This window comes from Chanodichthys erythropterus, chromosome 2 (genome assembly GCF_024489055.1).
Source record: "Chanodichthys erythropterus isolate Z2021 chromosome 2, ASM2448905v1, whole genome shotgun sequence".
Classification (NCBI taxonomy): Eukaryota; Metazoa; Chordata; class Actinopteri; order Cypriniformes; family Xenocyprididae; genus Chanodichthys; species Chanodichthys erythropterus.
The window spans coordinates 15,557,547-15,577,992 of record NC_090222.1 but is presented as its reverse complement, the minus strand read 5'-3'; the positions used below and the strand labels follow the sequence as shown (position 1 = coordinate 15,577,992).

The following is a 20,446-nucleotide window of genomic DNA, read 5'->3' as shown; positions in this document are numbered from 1 at the left end:
ATAAAAAGTAATTCATTAGTGAAAACAAGTTTTAATATTTTATATATAGAGCAGTGTGTGTGTGTGTGTGTGTGTGTGTGTGTGTGTGTGTGTGTGTGTGTGTGTGTGTGTGTGTGTGTGTGTGTGTGTGTGTGTGTGTGTGTGTGTGTGCGCGCGTGTTTTTGTGACATATCAGGACACAAATGTGTATAATGACATGGATATGACATAGGTATTACAAAAAGAGGTGACTTATGAGGATATTACCCCATGTTCCCACTTTTCAAAAGGCTTATAAATCATACAGAATGAGCTTTGGTGAGAAAGTAAAAGTGTGCACAGTTTCCTGTGATGGTTAGGTTTAGGGGTAGGGTTGGTGTAGGGTGATAGAAAACACAGTTTGTACAGTATAAAAACCATTACACCTGACCTATGGAATGTCCCCACAATTCACAAAAACAAACATTTTGTTTTTCATAATCTTCATAATGTTTTCATAAAGTTCGTTTCTTATCACTTTATATCTAGTTGGTAACTTATCTACAGCAAATAATTGATTATTTGCATTACAGTAATGCTTAATCTTCCCTGAAGCAATGTCTTTAGCAAATATTTGATAAAAGCTCCTAAACACTTGCAGAAGGTCTTTCGGGTTTTCCTGTCTGTCACTATTCTCTTCAACTGCGGGTAAAAAGATCAAATCATCAGACAATGTTGATACAACTGATCCCATTCATACAACAACAATGTCAAAACTTCCAGATAACGATAAAAATCCATACAAACATATTTATCTGTAGAAGAACTGGTCATTTTCCGGCAGGGCATTATCTGTTAAGTTTATGAAAACACAATACAATACAAAACTTACCGTCTTAGTAACACAGTACTCTGGGTCCTATTTTATGGACTTTTCTTAGAATGTTTTGTGTGCGTGTGTGTGTGTGTGTGTGTGTGTGTGTGTGTGTGTGTGTGTGTGTGTGTGTGTGTGTGTGTCCTTCATTCTTTGCAGTAAACTGAGAGGGAAGGTTTTGAAGCATATGTGTGCTTTAGTTTTGGCCTGTACACATTAAAGACCTTGATGAAAAGCAGTATAAACATCAGTGGTATAAAGATTTTCTGCCAAATTCAGCACAAACAAACAGAAGTTGTCATCCCTCCTTCATTTCTACATACACAAGTAAGAAAAAAAGTGATTTGAAGGTTGCTGATAAACACAAACCCGCACTATTTTTCTCGTGTCCCGTGAATCACAGGAAATAATCACAAAAACATCGTCCATTATCAAGTTTTAGTTTTAAGTGATCTGCTTTGAATGACTCATTGAAAAAGATCTAAATATATTATCTGTAATGTGACTATTTCTACTCTTTGTGCGATGTCGGGACTGTTAAGGATCTTTGACACTGAAGGGTACTGACTTATCTCCGTGTCATAAAGATCATTATCTTTAGTTATTAACCACAAGAATGGTTATGAAGAGACATGTGCATGGAGTGGATGTGCAGGTCATCAGATTCTCAATCTTTGATAAGACATTAATTATGTACGCGCAGAGTCTCAGTCACAGCCCTTGTATTTGGCTGACAGGACTTTTTCCCCATCTTGAAGACTCACCGTGACTCACTGGCCTGGTGGGATGATGCCAAAGTTCACTACATATACGCAGTCCATCCACTCAGAGAGTCCTTATCTCTGCACAGCTCCCTGCATTCCACACCATCAGAGATTCACCCACAGATACCCACTGCTAACCTGCAGGGAGCCAAGGAGATCATGAAGCTGAAGTTGCCTAACCCAGGCCTGGAGGACCGGATTCTGAGCCACGATGAGCTGGAACGGCTGGAGGTGGAAGAGGCTGGAGACAGACCCAAGTGGGACAACAAAGCCCAGTATATGCTGACCTGCGTGGGCTTCTGTGTGGGTTTGGGCAACGTCTGGCGCTTTCCATACTTGTGTCAGAGTCATGGAGGAGGTGAGTGCTTACTTTCTGAGTAGGGTGGATCTGTGCTCTAACAATTTCCCAGTCTTCATGCTATCTCCAGGATTAATGTTCATATTGGTATCTGTTTTGATGGTGTCAAGCCAGTGAGTTCATTGCCGTCCCCTTCTTTTGATTCCACTGCCCATTCCCAATGTTACTGACTTCTTGAGCGAGTTTGCAAGCATATAACCTGGCTAAAGCAAGTAGTGATTTTAGCTTTTTGGTTTTATGCGATCCAGTACTTTCTATATTTGCTTTCCTGTGGCTGCATGGTATTTGTAACAGTTTCCAGCACCACATTTTGAATCCATCAATTTTCCTGTTATCGGCCTTTCTTGGTGTCCAGCTCTCGCACCCATACAACGTTATGGGAAAATGGGTTAAGTTAAATGTTCTAGATCAATTTAATTTATCGAGTTAAGAAAAACAATGGGGAAAAAAGTATAATTCTCCTGTGATTGAATTAAACTAGTGAGTAAGAAAAGTATGTTTTAATGTTTTTGTTTTGTCTGTTCTAACTAAAATTAATTATTGCCATCTCAAAAGAACAGAATAAAATATAATAATAATAAATATTGTTATAATATATTTTGTAGGAGGTTAATATTTTAATAAGGAATACAATATCAGCTTGGACTTTGTTCAACATCTATTTGCATTTCCTACTGAAACTGTATATTACCAGCATCAGTTGAAAATGCATATAAAAAACTTGCATACCCAGCTAGTATACAGTTAAAACTAGCAGATTTCAACTTTGCTCTTTTTGTTTTATAATATGAAGCTCACATTAAAAATGTCCTGGGAACCATTTGGCATACTTTCGTCATTTAGTTTTCTTTAACAGTCCCAACTTTTCAAATGGATTTTATAAGCAAATTTTATTGTTTTATCCTTGTCCCAGACCCAGACTTTCAGTCTTAAACTATATGAAAATGCATCATAAAAAATGAAAAATACAAATGACTAAAATAAGCATAAACCACTTCAAAATTTGCTGTGAAAATTAGGCTACTTACAACTTTTACACAAACTATGTTCCTCACTTGTGGCATTCACCACAACCAACAGTTTTTGCAAAAGTCAGTGGTCTTGTTTACCAGAACAGTGTCAATAAAAAGCACACCAGAGACAAAATATGAGACATTTGGCGTGTCAAGCACTAAAAAATAAAAGGTTTATGTTAAAAAAATAACATAAAAATGTATGTATATTAATTATAGGGTTAATTCAGGGTTAATTTTTTTTGTCATCTCATTGGAAAAAAGTGTCCCAATTTACCTGAATTCACCCTTAAATGCAAACATTAATTAAAGTGTACAATGATTACTAGAGCTTCTAATATATACTTTAGTTATTAAAGTTATTGCTTCAAAACTAAACAAATTAAGATTCTGAAAACTTCTTTTCCTGCATTAATTTATTATTGTTTTACAGTATAGTTACAATAACGATAGTGACTTTGTTCTTTGATATGGCTATAAACTGTGATTACTCTGGAATAAATTTGTGTAATGGATTTTCTTTTATGAGATGCTATCAAAACTTAGGCTCTTAAAGCGTCATATTAGTTTTCACTGGTGTCCTGTAAGTGCAATAAATATAACTTTTTTATCACATACCTCAGCTCAAGGTTAACTAGACAGAATGGTAGAATCACTTCAAGTGAGAAAACCTCCAAGGGTCACAGCGTCGCAGCCAACCATTAACTCAACTACGGTGAAAATGGCTGACAATGGCATCTGTTCTGGAAATGACTTTGCTCCTTTAAGTATCAAAAAAAGGGCCTTAATGGAAATTTACAACAGAATGAGTAATTATATATTATGTTTAACATAATAGATTTTATAAGATCTAAGGCAGTCTTAATTACAATTTGCAAATTATAGTCACAGTTCTTATGTTTTATGGAATATTGCTGTATTTTCAAATCCTGCCCTAGATTTTTTCATGTTCGAGAAGCTGTTTCACAATAGGGATACATTTTTCTGTTGTGCTGACTTTAAGGCTAATACTGTAAGTCTTTCGTAAATCAAGGAAAAACCACAGCGGCTGTCGTCATATGCTATATAAGATAAAAGCACAGAGGAGAAGACTTTCATATATATATATTAGGGCTGTCAAAATAACGCGTTAATTTCGATTAATTAATCAGAGAAAAAATAACGCAGATTAATCCATTCCGTATTGACCTTTGAACCTGGAACCGTTCTAGCCACCATTCGACTGCTGAGCTGACGGACAGAACGACCAGAGCTCCTCCCTCGTGCGCGCGAGCTCTCTTCTTCTTCAAAGTAACGTCTTTGCACTCGCTTTACCTCACACAAATTTAAATCAACTGACACAATGCTAAAAGTTTGTAAGACCGAATCCATGTTTCACGAGGCGCATTCAGAGAATGTTTTTCCTGAATAACCGTTTGGTGTAACGTCACCTCATCTTCTCTGACAGGTACCCTGCAAGTGCAGCTGACATAAACCCAACTTTCAGTAAACAAAAAGAAAATCCTAACCAGTTGTGAAGTGTTTTCCGTGTTGGCAAATCTTTTGCGATGTCCTAATAACAGTCGCGATTCGCACACAACGCGTCAACGTCCGCTAATGTCCAATTCGCGACCTAATGACTCATTTGAACAGATTCATTTTAATGAATCATGACAACAACTGATCTGTCCACACTGTCTATAATAAATCATTTACTTGAACAACTCTGAAATGAGAGCATAAGTGTGCTTACCTCATTTAGCAAGAGTGGTTAGTAAAATTAGCCTTAATAATCCACAATATTTTCAGGTTATTTAAATGACAATGTGTAGTAAATTAGGCCTACCTATAAAATCAGTTAGTTTAGATTGGAGTGAGGTGAAACCCGAACAAAGCAAGTTGTTGTTAGCTAGGTGCATTCAATTGTATATGGTAAAAAATTATATTATTAGTTAATATAACTTCTAAATGCTACTTTTTAATACTTTTCAGGTTTAGCAAAAAAGCATCTTCGCTTACAAAGTTATAAAATCACTTTTTTTTTTTTCTTTTTTTTTTTTTTTGCAAAGAGGGCAAGAAAGAATTACAGTGAGAGTGACGGGTACTTTATTGTCAGTATCGGGCTCGCAGATCACGTGGGTAGGGCACTTTTTATTTTTTACTTGTGGATGATCATGTCTGTCACCACCGAAGACCATTTTTGACCCAGGAAAAAAATGGATTCATTTGAATGTTTAATAACAGCAAAAATTATGTATGCGATTAATTTAGATTAATTAATCACAGAGTATGTAATTAATTAGATTAAAATTTTTAATCAATTGACAGCCCTAATATATATATAATTTTCTGACTACTAGAGGTTAATATATATATATATATATATATATATATATATATATATATATATATATATATATATATATATATATATATATATATATATAAGAAATGATGACAGATTAGTTTGTATTTGCGATTGTGACAGATTTGTAGCAGAAAAAAAAAAACAAAGATCAATGACATGCTGAATGATATAAAAGACCTTTTCTTTCAGGGGCCTTCATGATTCCCTTCTTAATCCTGCTGGTTTTTGAGGGAATCCCTCTTCTTCATCTGGAGTTTGCCATCGGTCAGCGGCTAAGGAAAGGCAGCATGGGGGTGTGGAGAACTATTAACCCCTACATGCTTGGAGTTGGTGAGCAAAATATGAAGTATAACATTTAATATATAAAAAAAAATGTATAGATAGATAGATTTATAATTTAAATTTGTAATATTTTAAAATAGAAAATAATTATTCTATATTGAAATAATATTTCACAAATTACTGTCCTTGATTAGTGTATTTTGATCAAATAAAATATTTAAAAATCTTACTAAAGTCTTACCCCCCATAGTGCTCTAAGCGATCCTGGGTGGAGTATCTTCCTGTTGACGTTGGAAGTGTTGTCAAACAAAACAGAGCTAGACCCTCCCTCCTCCTCCTCCTCCCCCTCCCCTCTGTGCTTCCTGAAACAGTCATGAACGCGCATTTAAAATCATTCTTGTCTCATTGGCTGGAGCATGTTTATTATGGTTTGTGGTCCAGGCTGCACAAGGTAGATTTTGTTGCCGTTTTCTGAGCTTGTGGCGACTACAGAGACCGCGTTTTTTTACAGTGTGTTAAGGGGACAGGCAGCTAGCGGATAGTGAGGAGATGTTTGCTGTATGTGACAAAAAAAAATTTTGGCTTAAAAACGCATGACATCACTTAGAGCACCTTTAAGTCTAGTCCCAGACTGAAATGCATGTTTGAGCTGTTTTAACTGAAAGCAACTTGCTCTGACAATTCTTATAATATATATCAGTGTCGTTGTTTTGTCTCAAGAAGCACACCAGTAATATTTTTTTTCTAAGGTACTTTTATAAAAGCTACTTAAATGCCCTAATTGAACTAAGACCTGATCCTGGCTTAATCTAAGCCCTGTCTGTGAAACCGGGCCTTAGAGTATCTGATCTTAACAACACTTAAGTATTTTACTCATACTGAATGTAGGCTCAAAGATGCACTACTCCTAGAGACATGTGAGTGAAAAATAAGAATCAGTTGATTTGTGAATAGAGCAATCATGTTTATTTTCTAAAGTCGAAATAAAACTGAACACCTCAAGATAGCAATAAACACAACAGCCTTTTAAACGATATAAAAAACCTGCAATTCACGACTACCAAAGTAGCATTGGTGTCAAGTTTGGTGGAGTAAGGGCAAAACGCACAAGATATAGTACCTTCAATGCCCTATAGATGGCGATTTTGCTTCTTTTGTAGCAGAAATAAATTGCTGCAGAAAAAGGTTAGGTGTCATGCAAAACGTAATGTGTAATTGCATTAATCATTAAAAATTTATTATAGTAAAGAATGTATATACTTATTTAAAAATGTAGTCAAAGAGAGGTTGGTAATATCCTTGATACAAAGTATAGCCAAAAAGATACTTTAGTACAGTAACTATTACTCAAATACTTTATACAACTGCATGTTAGTTCCTGTGTACAAGCTAACAATGTGTTCTGTTTCACAGGTATTGCGTCTATGTGTGTGTCCTTTCTGGTCAGTCTGTACTATAATACCATCATAGCATGGGTCATGTGGTACTTCTTCAACTCCTTCCAGGACCCTCTGCCTTGGAGCCAGTGTCCCATCAATGAAAACAGGACAGGTATGTGAACATCCTGAGGAGGAACTAAAAGTGCTATTTTGTTCAAAATTTAACGACTGTTCTTTTTTTTGCAGGATTCATTTCCGAGTGTGAGAAGAGCTCACCTGTGGATTATTTCTGGTATCGGAAGACTCTTAACACGTCTCCAGCCATAGATGAAACAGGAGGTCTGCAATGGTGGATGATCCTCTGTCTGATCTCAGCCTGGGGAGTGCTGTACATCTGCTGCATCCGTGGAATTGAAACCACTGGAAAGGTAGAGCTGCTCAAATAACAGCACTGAGTATTTTACACACTGAATCAAAGTTCCACTGTTTTTCAGAATGGCGGCAGGTCCATAGTTTTTGTCAATCTGCTATTCCAGGGTTTCCCAAATGTGTGTTTGTAAAGGAACTGCAGGGGGTTTCTGAGTTGATGAAAAGCCAATAATTAAAGGTGCTAAAGAGGATCTTTTCGTCGACTGAGAAACCAAAGACTGTTAGTGAGTTTTTGAAATGAGCACATGCGTAAGAACAACCCCCTCCTTCACAGCTCATTTCGAGAGAACCCCTCCCAAAACTCGTGCACGAGTATTGGAACACGAGTGTTTAACACCGGCATTCGCTGTGTCGTGTTAATGGATTCATTGTGTCGGACTCACCGCAGGTAACTCATAATCTGCAGTTGTTACTCCTGTCTCCTGACAAAAACATTGCATGCGGCGCCTGTGGAGTGTGGAAAGTTACTGGAGCGCGCAGCCGCGCACGTCTCTCACAAGGAACGTCATGGCAGTGATTGACAAGCCAGAGGGCCAATCGTTTACGCGATGATCGTGTAAACGATTGGCTGATGTTTTTAAGGCCCTATCTCATGCACAGATGATGTATATTAATATTATTCCTTTCAGTGCACCTAATAAATATTATTTTATCAGTTAGTAAAGACAGTTTCAAGTAATATTGCAAAAATGTTTAAAACAAAACATCCTATTTAGCACCTTTAAAATAAGCGTACAGTGTTTTCAGCATCAGAGAACATCTCAGTACAGTTTACAGTTCTCAGTAAACGCCGTGACTCACGAACTCCATCGCAGTGAGTTAGTTTTGCATTTTGGGAACTCGGGCTATTTACATGACATCGGTTTCAACTAAAAATGTGTTTTGGCTTTTCATTTACATGAAAACATCGTTTCGGGGGCCTGAAAACCTCAAAATGCAAGTCTTTGCAAAACAATTGTTTTTGTCTTCATGTAAACTATGAAAACGGTAATGTCATGTGTGTTCAGTCTATATTGTAGTCATATAGTGTTTCTCTACAAAGTGACATCGCCAACTACTGGCCTGGTATGCACAATAGAGCGTTTTAAATTGTTTTTGCAGAACCATGTGAACGGGGATCATTTCGACAACGTTGTAGTCTGTAAGCGAAAAACACAAAGGAAAAACTTTTCCATTTTTAATACATTGTTGTTGTTGTGTAAATGTACCCTTAATATGCGTTAGGTTCATTTTCCGCATGTCTGTGGATAAAAGTTTACAGCATATCACCAGTATTCTGCCAAAATAAAATCTCAAAGATTTCATAATCCACGGATGAACTCCTCTCACACTTTGAATTTAGTCTCGCCAACAATGCAGTCTTCGAACCTTGAAAGTAATGTCCATAGTAGCACTTTTAAAAACACATTCATAATGTTCACTTTATTTGCATATTCACACAGTTTTTTGTGGATAGAAGTTTACTGCATGTCACCAGTATTCGCGCCAAAATAAAAGCTCAAATATTTGAATGTTTGAAAGTAAAGAATAAGACATAAATATTAGTATTGTTACTAAATCGTCCCCTTGGAATTATAAGGTTCTGTCTGCATTCTGAGCGGTTTTGAGATATTGAGCTTCAAAGTTTTTGGATTCCATTCAACTTTGTAGATAGAACCTTTCTGTTTTCTAAAAAAAAGTCATAAAATGTTGACAACTTAAAAAAATCACATAATGTAAATAAGTTGTCACAGAATAAGAATGTGTGAATAACTTAATTTTGACCAAAAATGTCAGATAGAACCTTGTAATTCCAAGGGGACGACATATAATTCCATAGTTCAATATATTTATAGTTGTATAATTCCAACACGCACAACTTAGTTAACAAATACAAATAGCCTTTAATGAACAAAGAGATTCATAGGAGAATAACTAACCCATACACACGATAACCAAAGAAAATAACCAACATGGAACAAATAAAATGTAGCTTTATATATACAGAGGATATACAAAAGCAACTAAAATAGACACAGGTGATGCTAATGAGTAACTGTGGTAACTAATAATGTTAAATCAAGAACTAAACTGCAATGAAACACAAGAAATAAAAACACAACAACAAACTGACAAATATTAGTCATATAATTATCAAATATTTATATATTTTTTTAATTTTAATGGACAATCGTAATTTAAACAGTAATATTTTTATATTCATTTTTATAATTAGTTATAAAATATAATAATGATAATAAGCACTACAATATATTTATGCAGCCCTATTTATAATATAATATAATATAATATAATATAATATAATATAATATAATATAATATAATATAATATAATATAATATAATATAATATAATATAATCAACATTTAAAAAGATTAAATATTTTAACATGTGAATGTGATGTTAGATTACTGAAATGTTAACTCTCAGGGATGCTTAAAGTATACATATTATATTTTAAGTATATATTTTATATTTAAAAAGTTTGGACAACGCTGTGTAAATCTACAATCATTAGTGCTGAAGTAAGACAGGTTTACCTGTAAAACAGTAATCAATACAGTTGTCAAAGGTTATACCTTTTTATATCATGAGAATGCTATAAATGTTGAAATAAAGAATAAAGATCACTGTGATGTATCATAAGGACCTTCAACACAGAACAGTTTTACAGCTTTACAACTCTTGTGAACAATTAAGCAGATGGTTTTGTTTCAGCTGTTGCAATAAAAAGGTTTATAATTCCAGAATGTCCAAAGTGTTTATCTCTTAATCAAGAGCCACACAATTTAAAGTTTGAACTCACTGTACCATAGCTAAAGTATTTATCATCAGATTTTATTTCCTCTCCTCATAGGCTGTTTATGTGACGTCTACGTTGCCGTACTTAGTTCTTACGATCTTCCTGATCAGAGGACTGACTCTGAAAGGATCCATTGATGGCATTAAGTTCCTCTTCACTCCAGATGTGAGTGCCAAAGTCAAAAGAGATTTACTTTCATAACATATAAAAAGTTTTACCACATTAAAAAAAAAAAAAAAAAAAAAAAAAAAAAAAAAAACCAAATTATGTGCTTGTTTGCAGATAAATGAGTTAGCAAACCCCACCACATGGTTGGATGCAGGTGCACAAGTGTTTTATTCGTTTTCTCTAGCTTTTGGAGGTCTCATCTCCTTCTCCAGCTATAACTCAGTGCAGTAAGTTCTTTGTTTTAGCGTTTTTCTGTGACTAAATACATGTAAAAAAAAAAAAAAAAAAAAACATGTATTGTAGAATAAAGCTATTCATTGTGGTGTAAATTGTACGGAAGCCCTGAACCGCATGGTGAAAAAAAAAAAAAAAAAAAAAAACTTGGTAGGGAGGGGAAAAAAAATCGAAAAGTTATCTCGTTATTTCAACATAATAAGTCGTTATAACGACATAATATCTCGTTATTTCAACATAATAAGTCGTTATAACGACATAATATCTCGTTATTTCAAGATATTAAGTCGTTAAAACGACATAATATCTTGTTATTTCAACATAATAAGTCGTTATAACGACAATATCTCGTTATTTCAACATAATAAGTTGTTATAACGACATAATATCTCGTTATTTCAAGATATTAAGTCGTTATAACGACATATTATCTCGTTATTTCAACATAATAAGTCGTTATAACGACATAATATCTCATTATTTCAACATAGTAAGTCATTATTTCAACATAATAACTCTTCATTATCTATCAAGTATGATAAAGGAGGTTTGCTTTCTAACGTCCCCAGTGGCGCAACGCTAAAATATTGGACCGCCAGTCTAGCTTTTACTGCGATCGCCGCGGTTTCGAACACATCACATTTCAAAAAAGGCATTTATTTTCAAAGGAAATTAAAACAATGTTATAAAAGTGCAAATAACCTGCCTAACGAGTGTTTAATAACATTAAAAGTATTTATTGGGCAGGGTTAGCAGCATGTTCGATATTACCCACTAGAGGGCAGAATAACACAGGGAATCAATTAAAGAATGCAATAGTTATGTTGAACTACTGTTACAATTTGGTGCTCCAAAATCACAGAGGTTTATCATGGGAATTTGCGTTCATCCCAGGCTAACCTTTATTGAGGTTAAATTTATTAGACCATAGTAAATAAAACAATTTACAGTGCAAATGTCAGGGGGCCAATCTGATTTGAACTATAATAAAACATAGAGATGCACTAGTCCAGGGCCAAAAACGTTTTTAAGCTGGGTTTTTTTTATTATTATTCTGGGCTTGCAAACAAACTGCTTTGTAATATTTTCCCAAAATTTAATCTGTGTATTTACAAAGTATGTAAGCATGTATGTAATTTAAATTAAAAACAACTGCTCATGCTCATGTGCATAACATCTTTGACTATGATAAAAAAAATGCCTCTAATATCCAAATGCCAGTGTTTGCCTCAAATATCAAAGATATATTTGTTTAAGACCAGTTTGGCCTGTGAAAAAATAAACAACAAATAAATTTGCTTTAAAAAAAAACTGCAACCAGTATCAGAATCAGACGTTTTGCTTCTTATAAAAATTTAAATTGGCCATGATAAATCAAAATAGTAAATAATCATAAAAATCGAATAGACTTTTCACTGTAAAAAAACAAAAAAAACAATGCAGTTTTCTTGCAAATTAATTTGTTGTTCATATGTTTAATATTAATGCAACTATCTGCACACTAAGGTTATTATAAGAAGAAGGTAATTCGGCCCGCATATGGTTCATTTCTTTCCAGTCCGTCCCTCAAACTAAAATGAGTTTGACACCCCTACAGATGCTATTTACACTAAGTGAAAATACCGATACATCCTATTTATACTAAATGACAATAGCAGCATTTTCACGATATGCTATTTATACTAGGTGAAATAGCGATATATTCTATTGACACCATGTAAAAGCAGCCTATCAGTTCTTTGCAAGAAGTGTAAATAGTATTTAGATGCTGTAGGCTAGTATTGGCAGATAATAATATCAGAGTGATTATATTTATTAAAATTATTAAATGGATGCTGCATTATTGGGAGAATAAAACCCCTCCACTTTCCACCAACCCCATACTCAATGAATACTTTTAATATTATTAAACACTTGTTCACAGCGATCGCTGTAAAAGCCAAAATCTGAAACCACATGTTATTGTTACGCCACTGAATACATTAAATTACAACTGTCCCTTTTTAAACTTGAGTGGCCCAACCAGACACTGGAGCTATACTGTAAAGAGTGTTTGTCAACAAGGGACGCTATTTGCACTTACTGTAAATAGACACTCCGTGTCCTATTATTTCAATATATTAGCACCTATTTTGATTTTTATATCTTTAGAAAATATTACACAACAGTTTGTTTGCAAGCTCAGAATAATAATAAAAAAACCCCGCTTAAAAACGTTTTTGGCCCCTGGACTAGTGCATCTCTATGTTTTATTATAGTTCAAATCAGATTGGCCCCCTGACATTTGCTCTGTAAATTGTTTTATTTACTATGGTCTAATAAATTTAACCTCAATAAAGGTTAGCCTGGGATGAACGCAAATTCCCATGATAAACCTCTGTGATTTTGGAGCACCAAATTGTAACAGTAGTTCAACATAACTATTGCATTCTTTAATTGATTCCCTGTGTTATTCTGCCCTCTAGTGGGTAATATCGAACATGCTGCTAACCCTGCCCAATAAATACTTTTAATGTTATTAAACACTCGTTAGGCAGGTTATTTGCACTTTTATAACATTGTTTTAATTTCCTTTGAAAATAAATGCCTTTTTTGAAATGTGATGTGAAACTAGAGAAGAACGAACTCGGCAAAAGGCGGATTCGAAACCGCGGCGATCGCAGTAAAAGCTAGACTGGCGGTCCAATACTTTAGCGTTGCGCCACTGGGGACGTTAAAAAGCAAACCTCCTTTATCATACTTGATAGATAATGAAGAGTTATTATGTTGAAATAACGACTTATTATGTTGAAATAACGAGATATTATGTCGTTATAACGACTTATTATGTTGAAATAACGAGATAATATGTCGTTATAACGACTTAATATCTTGAAATAACGAGATATTATGTCGTTATAACGACTTATTATGTTGAAATAACGAGATATTATGTCGTTATAACGACTTATTATGTTGAAATAACGAGATAATATGTCGTTATAACGACTTAATATCTTGAAATAACGAGATATTATGTTGAAATAACGAGATATTATGTCGTTATAACGACTTATTATGTTGAAATAACGAGATAACATTTCGATTTTTTTTTTTTCTCCCTACCAAGTTTTTTTTTTTTTTTTTTCACCATGCGGTTCAGGGCTTCCGTAAAAATTGACATATGATAATGATTAACAATCTAATAATTATTCTCTCTTTCCATCAGCAATAACTGTGAGCAAGATGCGGTAATCATCTCCATCATTAATGCCTTTACCTCAATCTACGCAGCCACTGTCATCTACACCATCATTGGTTTCAGAGCTACAGAGAGATTTGATGACTGTTTAGATGGGTAAGTGTTTTTTTAGTGTTATAACATTATCATCTGACCTTCTGTTTGGGGAAAAAGGGATTCATAAAAATTCCACAGAATCGGATAAGTGTAAAGACACTCACTTCAGTGACTCATTTGTTTTTACCACGAAGGGGCATATTATCAGAAGATTATTTTGGTATCTCTTGGCATTGAGGTTTTTTGTTTTGTTTTGTTTTTTAACATAGTTAATGCAATAAACTAATGTGAATTTGAACTAACTAATTGGTCATTCAAACATTTTAGTGGATTTTGAATTTTTAAAATTCAGTTTATCTTATCAGAGGAAGAAATTGTTTCTATCAGAAAACACACTGGTCAAGCTGCAGGCATCAAGCTCAATTATAACCTAATAAAACGTTTATTACTTAGGGTTCATTTACATGACAACAATACCAAAAACTGAAAAGTTTTTCCTTTGCATTTTGTAAAAGTTTGAAGTACAGGCAACAATGTTGTCAAAACAATCCCCGTTCACACGGATCCGTGGAAACGACTAAAAACGCTAAACTATGTATGCCAGGCCAATAGTTGCTGATTGATACGCACCCTTACTTTGTTCTTGGAGTTGTTTTCCCTCCTAGGATATGATGTCACTTCTAACAGGTCATATGATGTAGGGCATATTCTTAATTTTTAAAGGGCTAGTAGGACCAAAGTAACAGAGTGGATTGGAGTTTTAGATACAAACTTATTTAGTGGTTTTACGCATTTTATTTTATTTTATTTTATTTTATTTATTTATTTGATAGGGACAGTGTGTGTTAATGGACAGACATGATTGTACATAAATGTAAACACACCGGAGTGCAGCCGAAGGCTAATTTCCATCTGTTGTCCCGGGGGCTGGGGTCACAAAGGGCCAATTCATGAACAAAAACATTTCATATATAAAAAAAAAAATTAAAAAATACACTATAACCATTAAACATTATTGCACATCCTCATATTGCATGATCCACATTATTGCACACACCTCACATTACACTCTACTCATATTGCACAATTATTACACAATCCATCGTAATTATTGCACGGTCACAATAGTGCACCGTCAGATCAAACACATTCATTCAAAAATTATCACAATAAATTGTATTTTATGTCAAAGAGAATAAGTAAATGTATATACTAATACTCAGAATGGCTAATTTATTATTTTTATATTACTAATCACACTAAAAAAAAATAACTCTTTGAACTCTTTGAAAAAAATCATGGAAAGGATTTCCACATGATTAAGTTGTTTTATTTCAGCATTATGCAATTCTGTTATTCCAATTTAATGTACTTACGTTGGGTCAACTTAATTTATTAAGATTGATTCAACTTATTTACTATGGTTGGGCACAGCTTAATTTAATAGTTTCAGCCCAACTAATTTGCAGTGTTTTGGACCAACTCATTTACTTAAGTTGATCCAATCTATGCAATTTAAGTTAGCCTAACAAAAGTGCTTAATGCTGAAAGAAAGCCATTTAATCACATGGAAATCCTTTCCATGATTTAATTGCATTAATTCAAAGAATAGCTTTTGAGTGTTAATAAATTAAAACATTTTTACCATACACTCAAAAAAATGACACTTTAAACTAACTCAAGTCAATTATGGTCAGTGTTTCCACACAACCAACTTAGTTTTTATTAACATTAAAGGTTTATTTTTACTCTATGCAAAATCCTTGAGTTGTGACAAAACAACTGACTAAGGAAGAATTTATGTAAAATAGTTATGTACTTACTCAATTCAATCATGGACAGCGGTTCCACATGATTGAGACAAGTAAAATCCAATACAATCAACCATGTTAACTAGAATCAATTGTGTTCATTTAAAATAAAATAAATAAAAATAAATTGTTTTCATATACATTGATTTTTACAAATAATTCTTCTTGTTTAATTTTATGATTTACATAACTTTTGTGATGTTCTGTGTTAGAAATCTAGATGTGATACTGGATTCATCCTAAATTGCCTTAACCAAAAACATTGTAAAAACTAAATTTGATTGAGTCCTGGTTGGGTTTACTTGATTGAAACATGTTATTTTAATATAAAAACATTGTTAAGTCAAAAAATAATTGTTTCAACTTAACATGAAGCAATTGAATTTGAACCAGAAACCTAATACAATGGTGCTGAATCAAACTAAGTTGTTTAAATAAAGTGAACAGCATCAAAAAATCATTGTTTTCAGTTCATTATGATTTTTGTTGTTGTTGTTGTTGTTGTTTTGTTTGTTTGTTGTTTTGTTTGTTTTTTTGTTAATGGAATATTTCTATACATGGAAAACTATGAGGCATGAAAGTTGAATAAAATTTTATGTAAAATATGCAGTATTGTTTTATGGGGATATAAAATATACTATAATATAAACTAACTAAATACCACTTTTACAGTATTAGTTAAGCTTGCTTTATGTTATTCATACATGTACATACATCTTATCTTTAACATGAAATATTAGTTAATTAACTAACACCAAGATTAATAAATGTTGTTACATCGCCTAATGCATTAACTTTTGTTAAAATTTTAAACCTTATTGTAAAGTGTTTTAATGTATTTAGCACTCATCTTACGTCTATAATGCAGGAACATCTTGACACTTCTGAACACATTTGACCTGCCAGAGGGAAACATCAATCAGAGCAACTATCAAGAGGTTCTCCAGAGCCTTAATACTACAAACCCTGACATCATCAGCGGCCTCGCCCTTAAGACCTGTGATCTAAACAGCTTCCTCAGTGAGGTACAGTATAGGGATGGGTGATGCCATCTTATTTACTCTAATATCAAATACTTCACTAGACAAATATCACTAATATGGTGAAACATTGATACCTCTAATAAATGAAATGTGTATACAATGTTTAAATTTACTCATTTACCATTATATGAAAAGCATTATTATTAACATCAAAATATCTTTTTTGTTAACAGTAATGAACAACATCTACAGATTATTATTATTATTGTTATACAAACTTCCAATGTTGTAAATATAAAGTACCATGAATAACAGATGATGAAATTACAGTGATCTTACTGTGAACGATTCATGCCCCTTTTTATAATATTTTAAAAGTTCCTAATTTTGTTTTGGAGATCTCCTACAATAGGTTTACATGCATCCAAGGTTTAAAAAAAAAAAAAAAAAAAAAACTTAAATTTTCTTGTAATATATTGCAACATCACTTCTTTTCTCAGTGTCTGAAACAGTTTAAAGGTGCCCTAGAACTTTTTTTTAAAAGATGTAATATAAGTCTAAGGTGTCCCCTGAATGTGTCTGTGAAGTTTCAGCTCAAAATACCCCATAGATTTTTTTTTTAATTCATTTTTTTAACTGCCTATTTTGGGGCATAATTAGAAATGAGCCGATTCAGGGTGTGTGGCCCTTTAAATCTGGTGCTCCACACCCCCAAGAGCTCGCGCTTGCCTTAAACAACATAAAAAAAGTTCACACAGCTAATGTAACCCTCAAAATGGATCTTTACAAAGTGTTCATCATGTCTAATTGCGTAAGTACAGTGTTTATTTTGATGTTTACATTTGATTCTGTATGAGTTTGAGGCTATGCTCTGTGGCTAAAGCTAACAATACACACTGTTGGAGAGATTTATAAAGAATGAAGTTATGTTTATGAATTATACAGACTGCAAGTGTTTAAAAATGAAAATAGCGACGGCTCTTGTCTCCGTGAATACAGTAAGAAACGATGGTAACTTTAACCACATTTAACAGTACATTAGCAACATGCTAACAAAACATTTAGAAAGACAATTTACAAATATCACTAAAAATATCATGATATCATGGATCATGTCAGTTATTATTGCTCCATCTGCCATTTTTTGCTATTGTCTTTGCTTGCTTACCTAGTCTGATGATTCAGCTGTGCACATCCAGACGTTCTGCCCTTGTCTAATGCCTTTCATAATGTTGGGAACATGGGCTGGCATATGCAAATATTGGGGGCGTACACCCCGACTGTTACATAACAGTCGGTGTTATGTTGAGATTCACCTGTTTTTTCGGAGGTCTTTTAAACAAATGAGATTTATATAAGAAGGAGGAAACAATGGAGTTTGAGACTCACTGTATCTCATTTCCATGTAGCCTACTGAACTCTTGTTATTCAACTATGCCGAGGTAAATTCAGTTTTTTAATCTAGGGCACCTTTAATGCAAATTCACTCTCTAACAGTAGGTGGTGCTTGTGGAACAACTGCGATATAGCATTTCCTTGATTACCGCTGTGCACAAAGCCCCTTTCGTGAAAGTGAAAGTGCCCTTTGCAGAATCGGTTCTTTCTTTTGGGAGACAATAACTCAATTTATCATGCACCTTTTACATTCACAAACATTACACAGAACATGAAAGGTAATATCTAAAAAAAAAAAGTATGCAGAATATATATGATATGTATTATGAATTTCATTATTCATCCAAAGATTTAATACATAATTTTGGGATTGAAATAAACCAGCAATTTTCACACTTTCACAGGGTGTGGAAGGAACAGGTCTGGCCTTTATTGTGTTCACTGAGGCCATCACTAAGATGCCACTGTCTCCGCTCTGGTCCGTCCTGTTCTTCATCATGCTCTTCTGCCTCGGCCTGTCTTCCATGTTTGGCAACATTGAGGGTGTTCTGGTTCCCCTTCAAGATCTGAAGGTCTTTCCCAAAAGCTGGCCAAAAGAGGCCATTTCAGGTATAAAGTAGACTCATGTTTGGTTCTCCAAAGAATCTTTCAGTGATCAGTTCTTTAAAGAACCTGTGTGTGTGTGTGTGTGTATGTGTGTGTGTGTGTTTGTAAAGAACATTTAGAACCTTTTTCCACTATAAAGAACCAATGGAAAGGTTTTATAAATGTTAAAGGGTTAGTACACCCAAAAATGAAAATCCTGTCATTAATAACTCACCCTCATGTAGTTCCAAACCTGTAAGACATTCATTCATCCTCACTCTATTGTTGATGACAGGGGTGACGTGCTTGGTCTGCTGCCTGGTTGGGCTTATATTTGTGCAGGGCTCAGGGAACTACTGGCTAGCCCTGTTCGACAGCTTTGCCGGCTCGATTCCTCTCCTCATCATTGCTTTTTCTGAGATGATTGGAGTCGTGTACGTCTATGGGATAGACAGGTAGGTCAGAGCCTAATGGTTAAACGGTTTTTAACTCTTACAGCACTTCTTGAACGAGACAATGAGAACTGGTTATAGGACATAAATGAGATAAAGAAGATACGAAGAGCAATTCACGAATGTTTTCACAGCAACTAGTTTATGACTTTATTGTTTAGATAAAGCTCACTGAAATCAGACACATAATGATGGTATCTCTTGTTTATGAACAGGTTCAATGAAGACCTGATATTTATGATTGGACACAAGCCTAACATCTTCTGGCAAGCCACATGGAGAGTCATTAGTCCCCTCATCATGTTAGCCATTTTCATCTTCTACTTTTCCACCACCGTCACCAAGGAAATCTTCTACAGCGCCTGGGACCCTGAATCGGTGAACTACAAGTTTATCAAACATTTAACATTAGCTGAAACTGTAATATGCAAAGCTCTTAATTTGGAAGTTAATTAAATGATATTGTTCTTATTTATAGGAAAATTTCCCAACCCTAGAGAAGAAGCCATATCCATCTTGGGTCTATGTAATAATCTTTCTCCTGGCTGGGATCCCTACTTTGGCTGTACCCGGCACTGCTGTTTTCAGAGCCATACGAGAACATTGCTGCAAAAAACATCCCAGTGCCTCAGTTCAAGAACTTCCTTCTGTATCTTACAAAGTTCATATGCAGGATGAAGAAACCAAGTCACAAAATTCACAGAAATCTGACCAAAAGTTCTACAGATGATATCCAATTTAAAGTTCTATATAGTTTTAAAGGAATATGCATACATTCAGAGATTAAATAACTGCCTTTTCTGAAACTGCTGGAATATAATTTTTGCCCTTCAAAATATGTGTCTATTTGTTAAAATGTCATTAGTGGTTCCAGCTTTTGTGTTCTGTTTCCAAATTTCCATAAAACAACCACATTTACCAGCTGTGGATAAAATTAAGAAATGAATTTAGAGCCTGCTGAATTGAAGAGATTTACTTGTTCATTATATTAGTAATATATAATTTGAAATACATGTAATTTTACATACATTTCACTATTGCAAAATAAAAGTGTTATAAGAGAAAATAATGATATAAAATTTGGTAGTGGCATATGGCAGGCAATTATTTGTTTTTATAGATCAGTTAGTGTATTTATTTTTTATAACAAATAATGGCATTTAATTTGAATTTTGACTATAGAGAAACTGTAGAGTATTTTTTTAAATATTTGACCCAATTTTTCCCCAATACAGATGTTCTGCTATGAATTTGAGAGGATATTGCCCATGTTTTTTGCAAGTGCATTAAATATTTATCTATAATAATAAGTATGCCTACTTGCCTCATTGAAT

The 20,446-nt window shown here is 34.0% G+C and overlaps 1 protein-coding gene across 1 annotated transcript; it reads left to right on the top strand.

Annotated features, from left to right (window-relative positions):
* The first annotated feature begins 1,558 nt into the window (after window positions 1-1,558).
* On the top strand, window positions 1,559-20,392 carry slc6a19b (solute carrier family 6 member 19b). The gene is made up of 12 exons (XM_067402395.1): window positions 1,559-1,954; window positions 5,504-5,644; window positions 7,010-7,147; window positions 7,222-7,403; window positions 10,262-10,372; window positions 10,490-10,602; window positions 13,818-13,946; window positions 16,566-16,722; window positions 18,480-18,684; window positions 18,956-19,115; window positions 19,328-19,490; window positions 19,591-20,392. The coding sequence occupies exons 1-12, from the start codon at window positions 1,756-1,758 to the stop codon at window positions 19,840-19,842; spliced, it is 1,950 nt and encodes a 649-aa protein (XP_067258496.1). The 5' UTR covers window positions 1,559-1,755; the 3' UTR covers window positions 19,843-20,392.
* The last annotated feature ends 54 nt before the right edge of the window (window positions 20,393-20,446 follow it).

What these genes read in the sequence shown, in the direction of transcription:
- slc6a19b (XM_067402395.1), top strand. Translation starts at nt 1,756, where the DNA reads ATGAAGCTGAAGTTGCCTAACCCAGGCCTGGAGGACCGGATTCTGAGC. An exon ending in TAAACAGCTTCCTCAGTGAG is followed by an intron (nt 16,723 to 18,479) that starts GTACAGTATAGG and finishes ACACTTTCACAG; the next exon opens with GGTGTGGAAGGAACAGGTCT. An exon ending in GCCAAAAGAGGCCATTTCAG is followed by an intron (nt 18,685 to 18,955) that starts GTATAAAGTAGA and finishes TGTTGATGACAG; the next exon opens with GGGTGACGTGCTTGGTCTGC.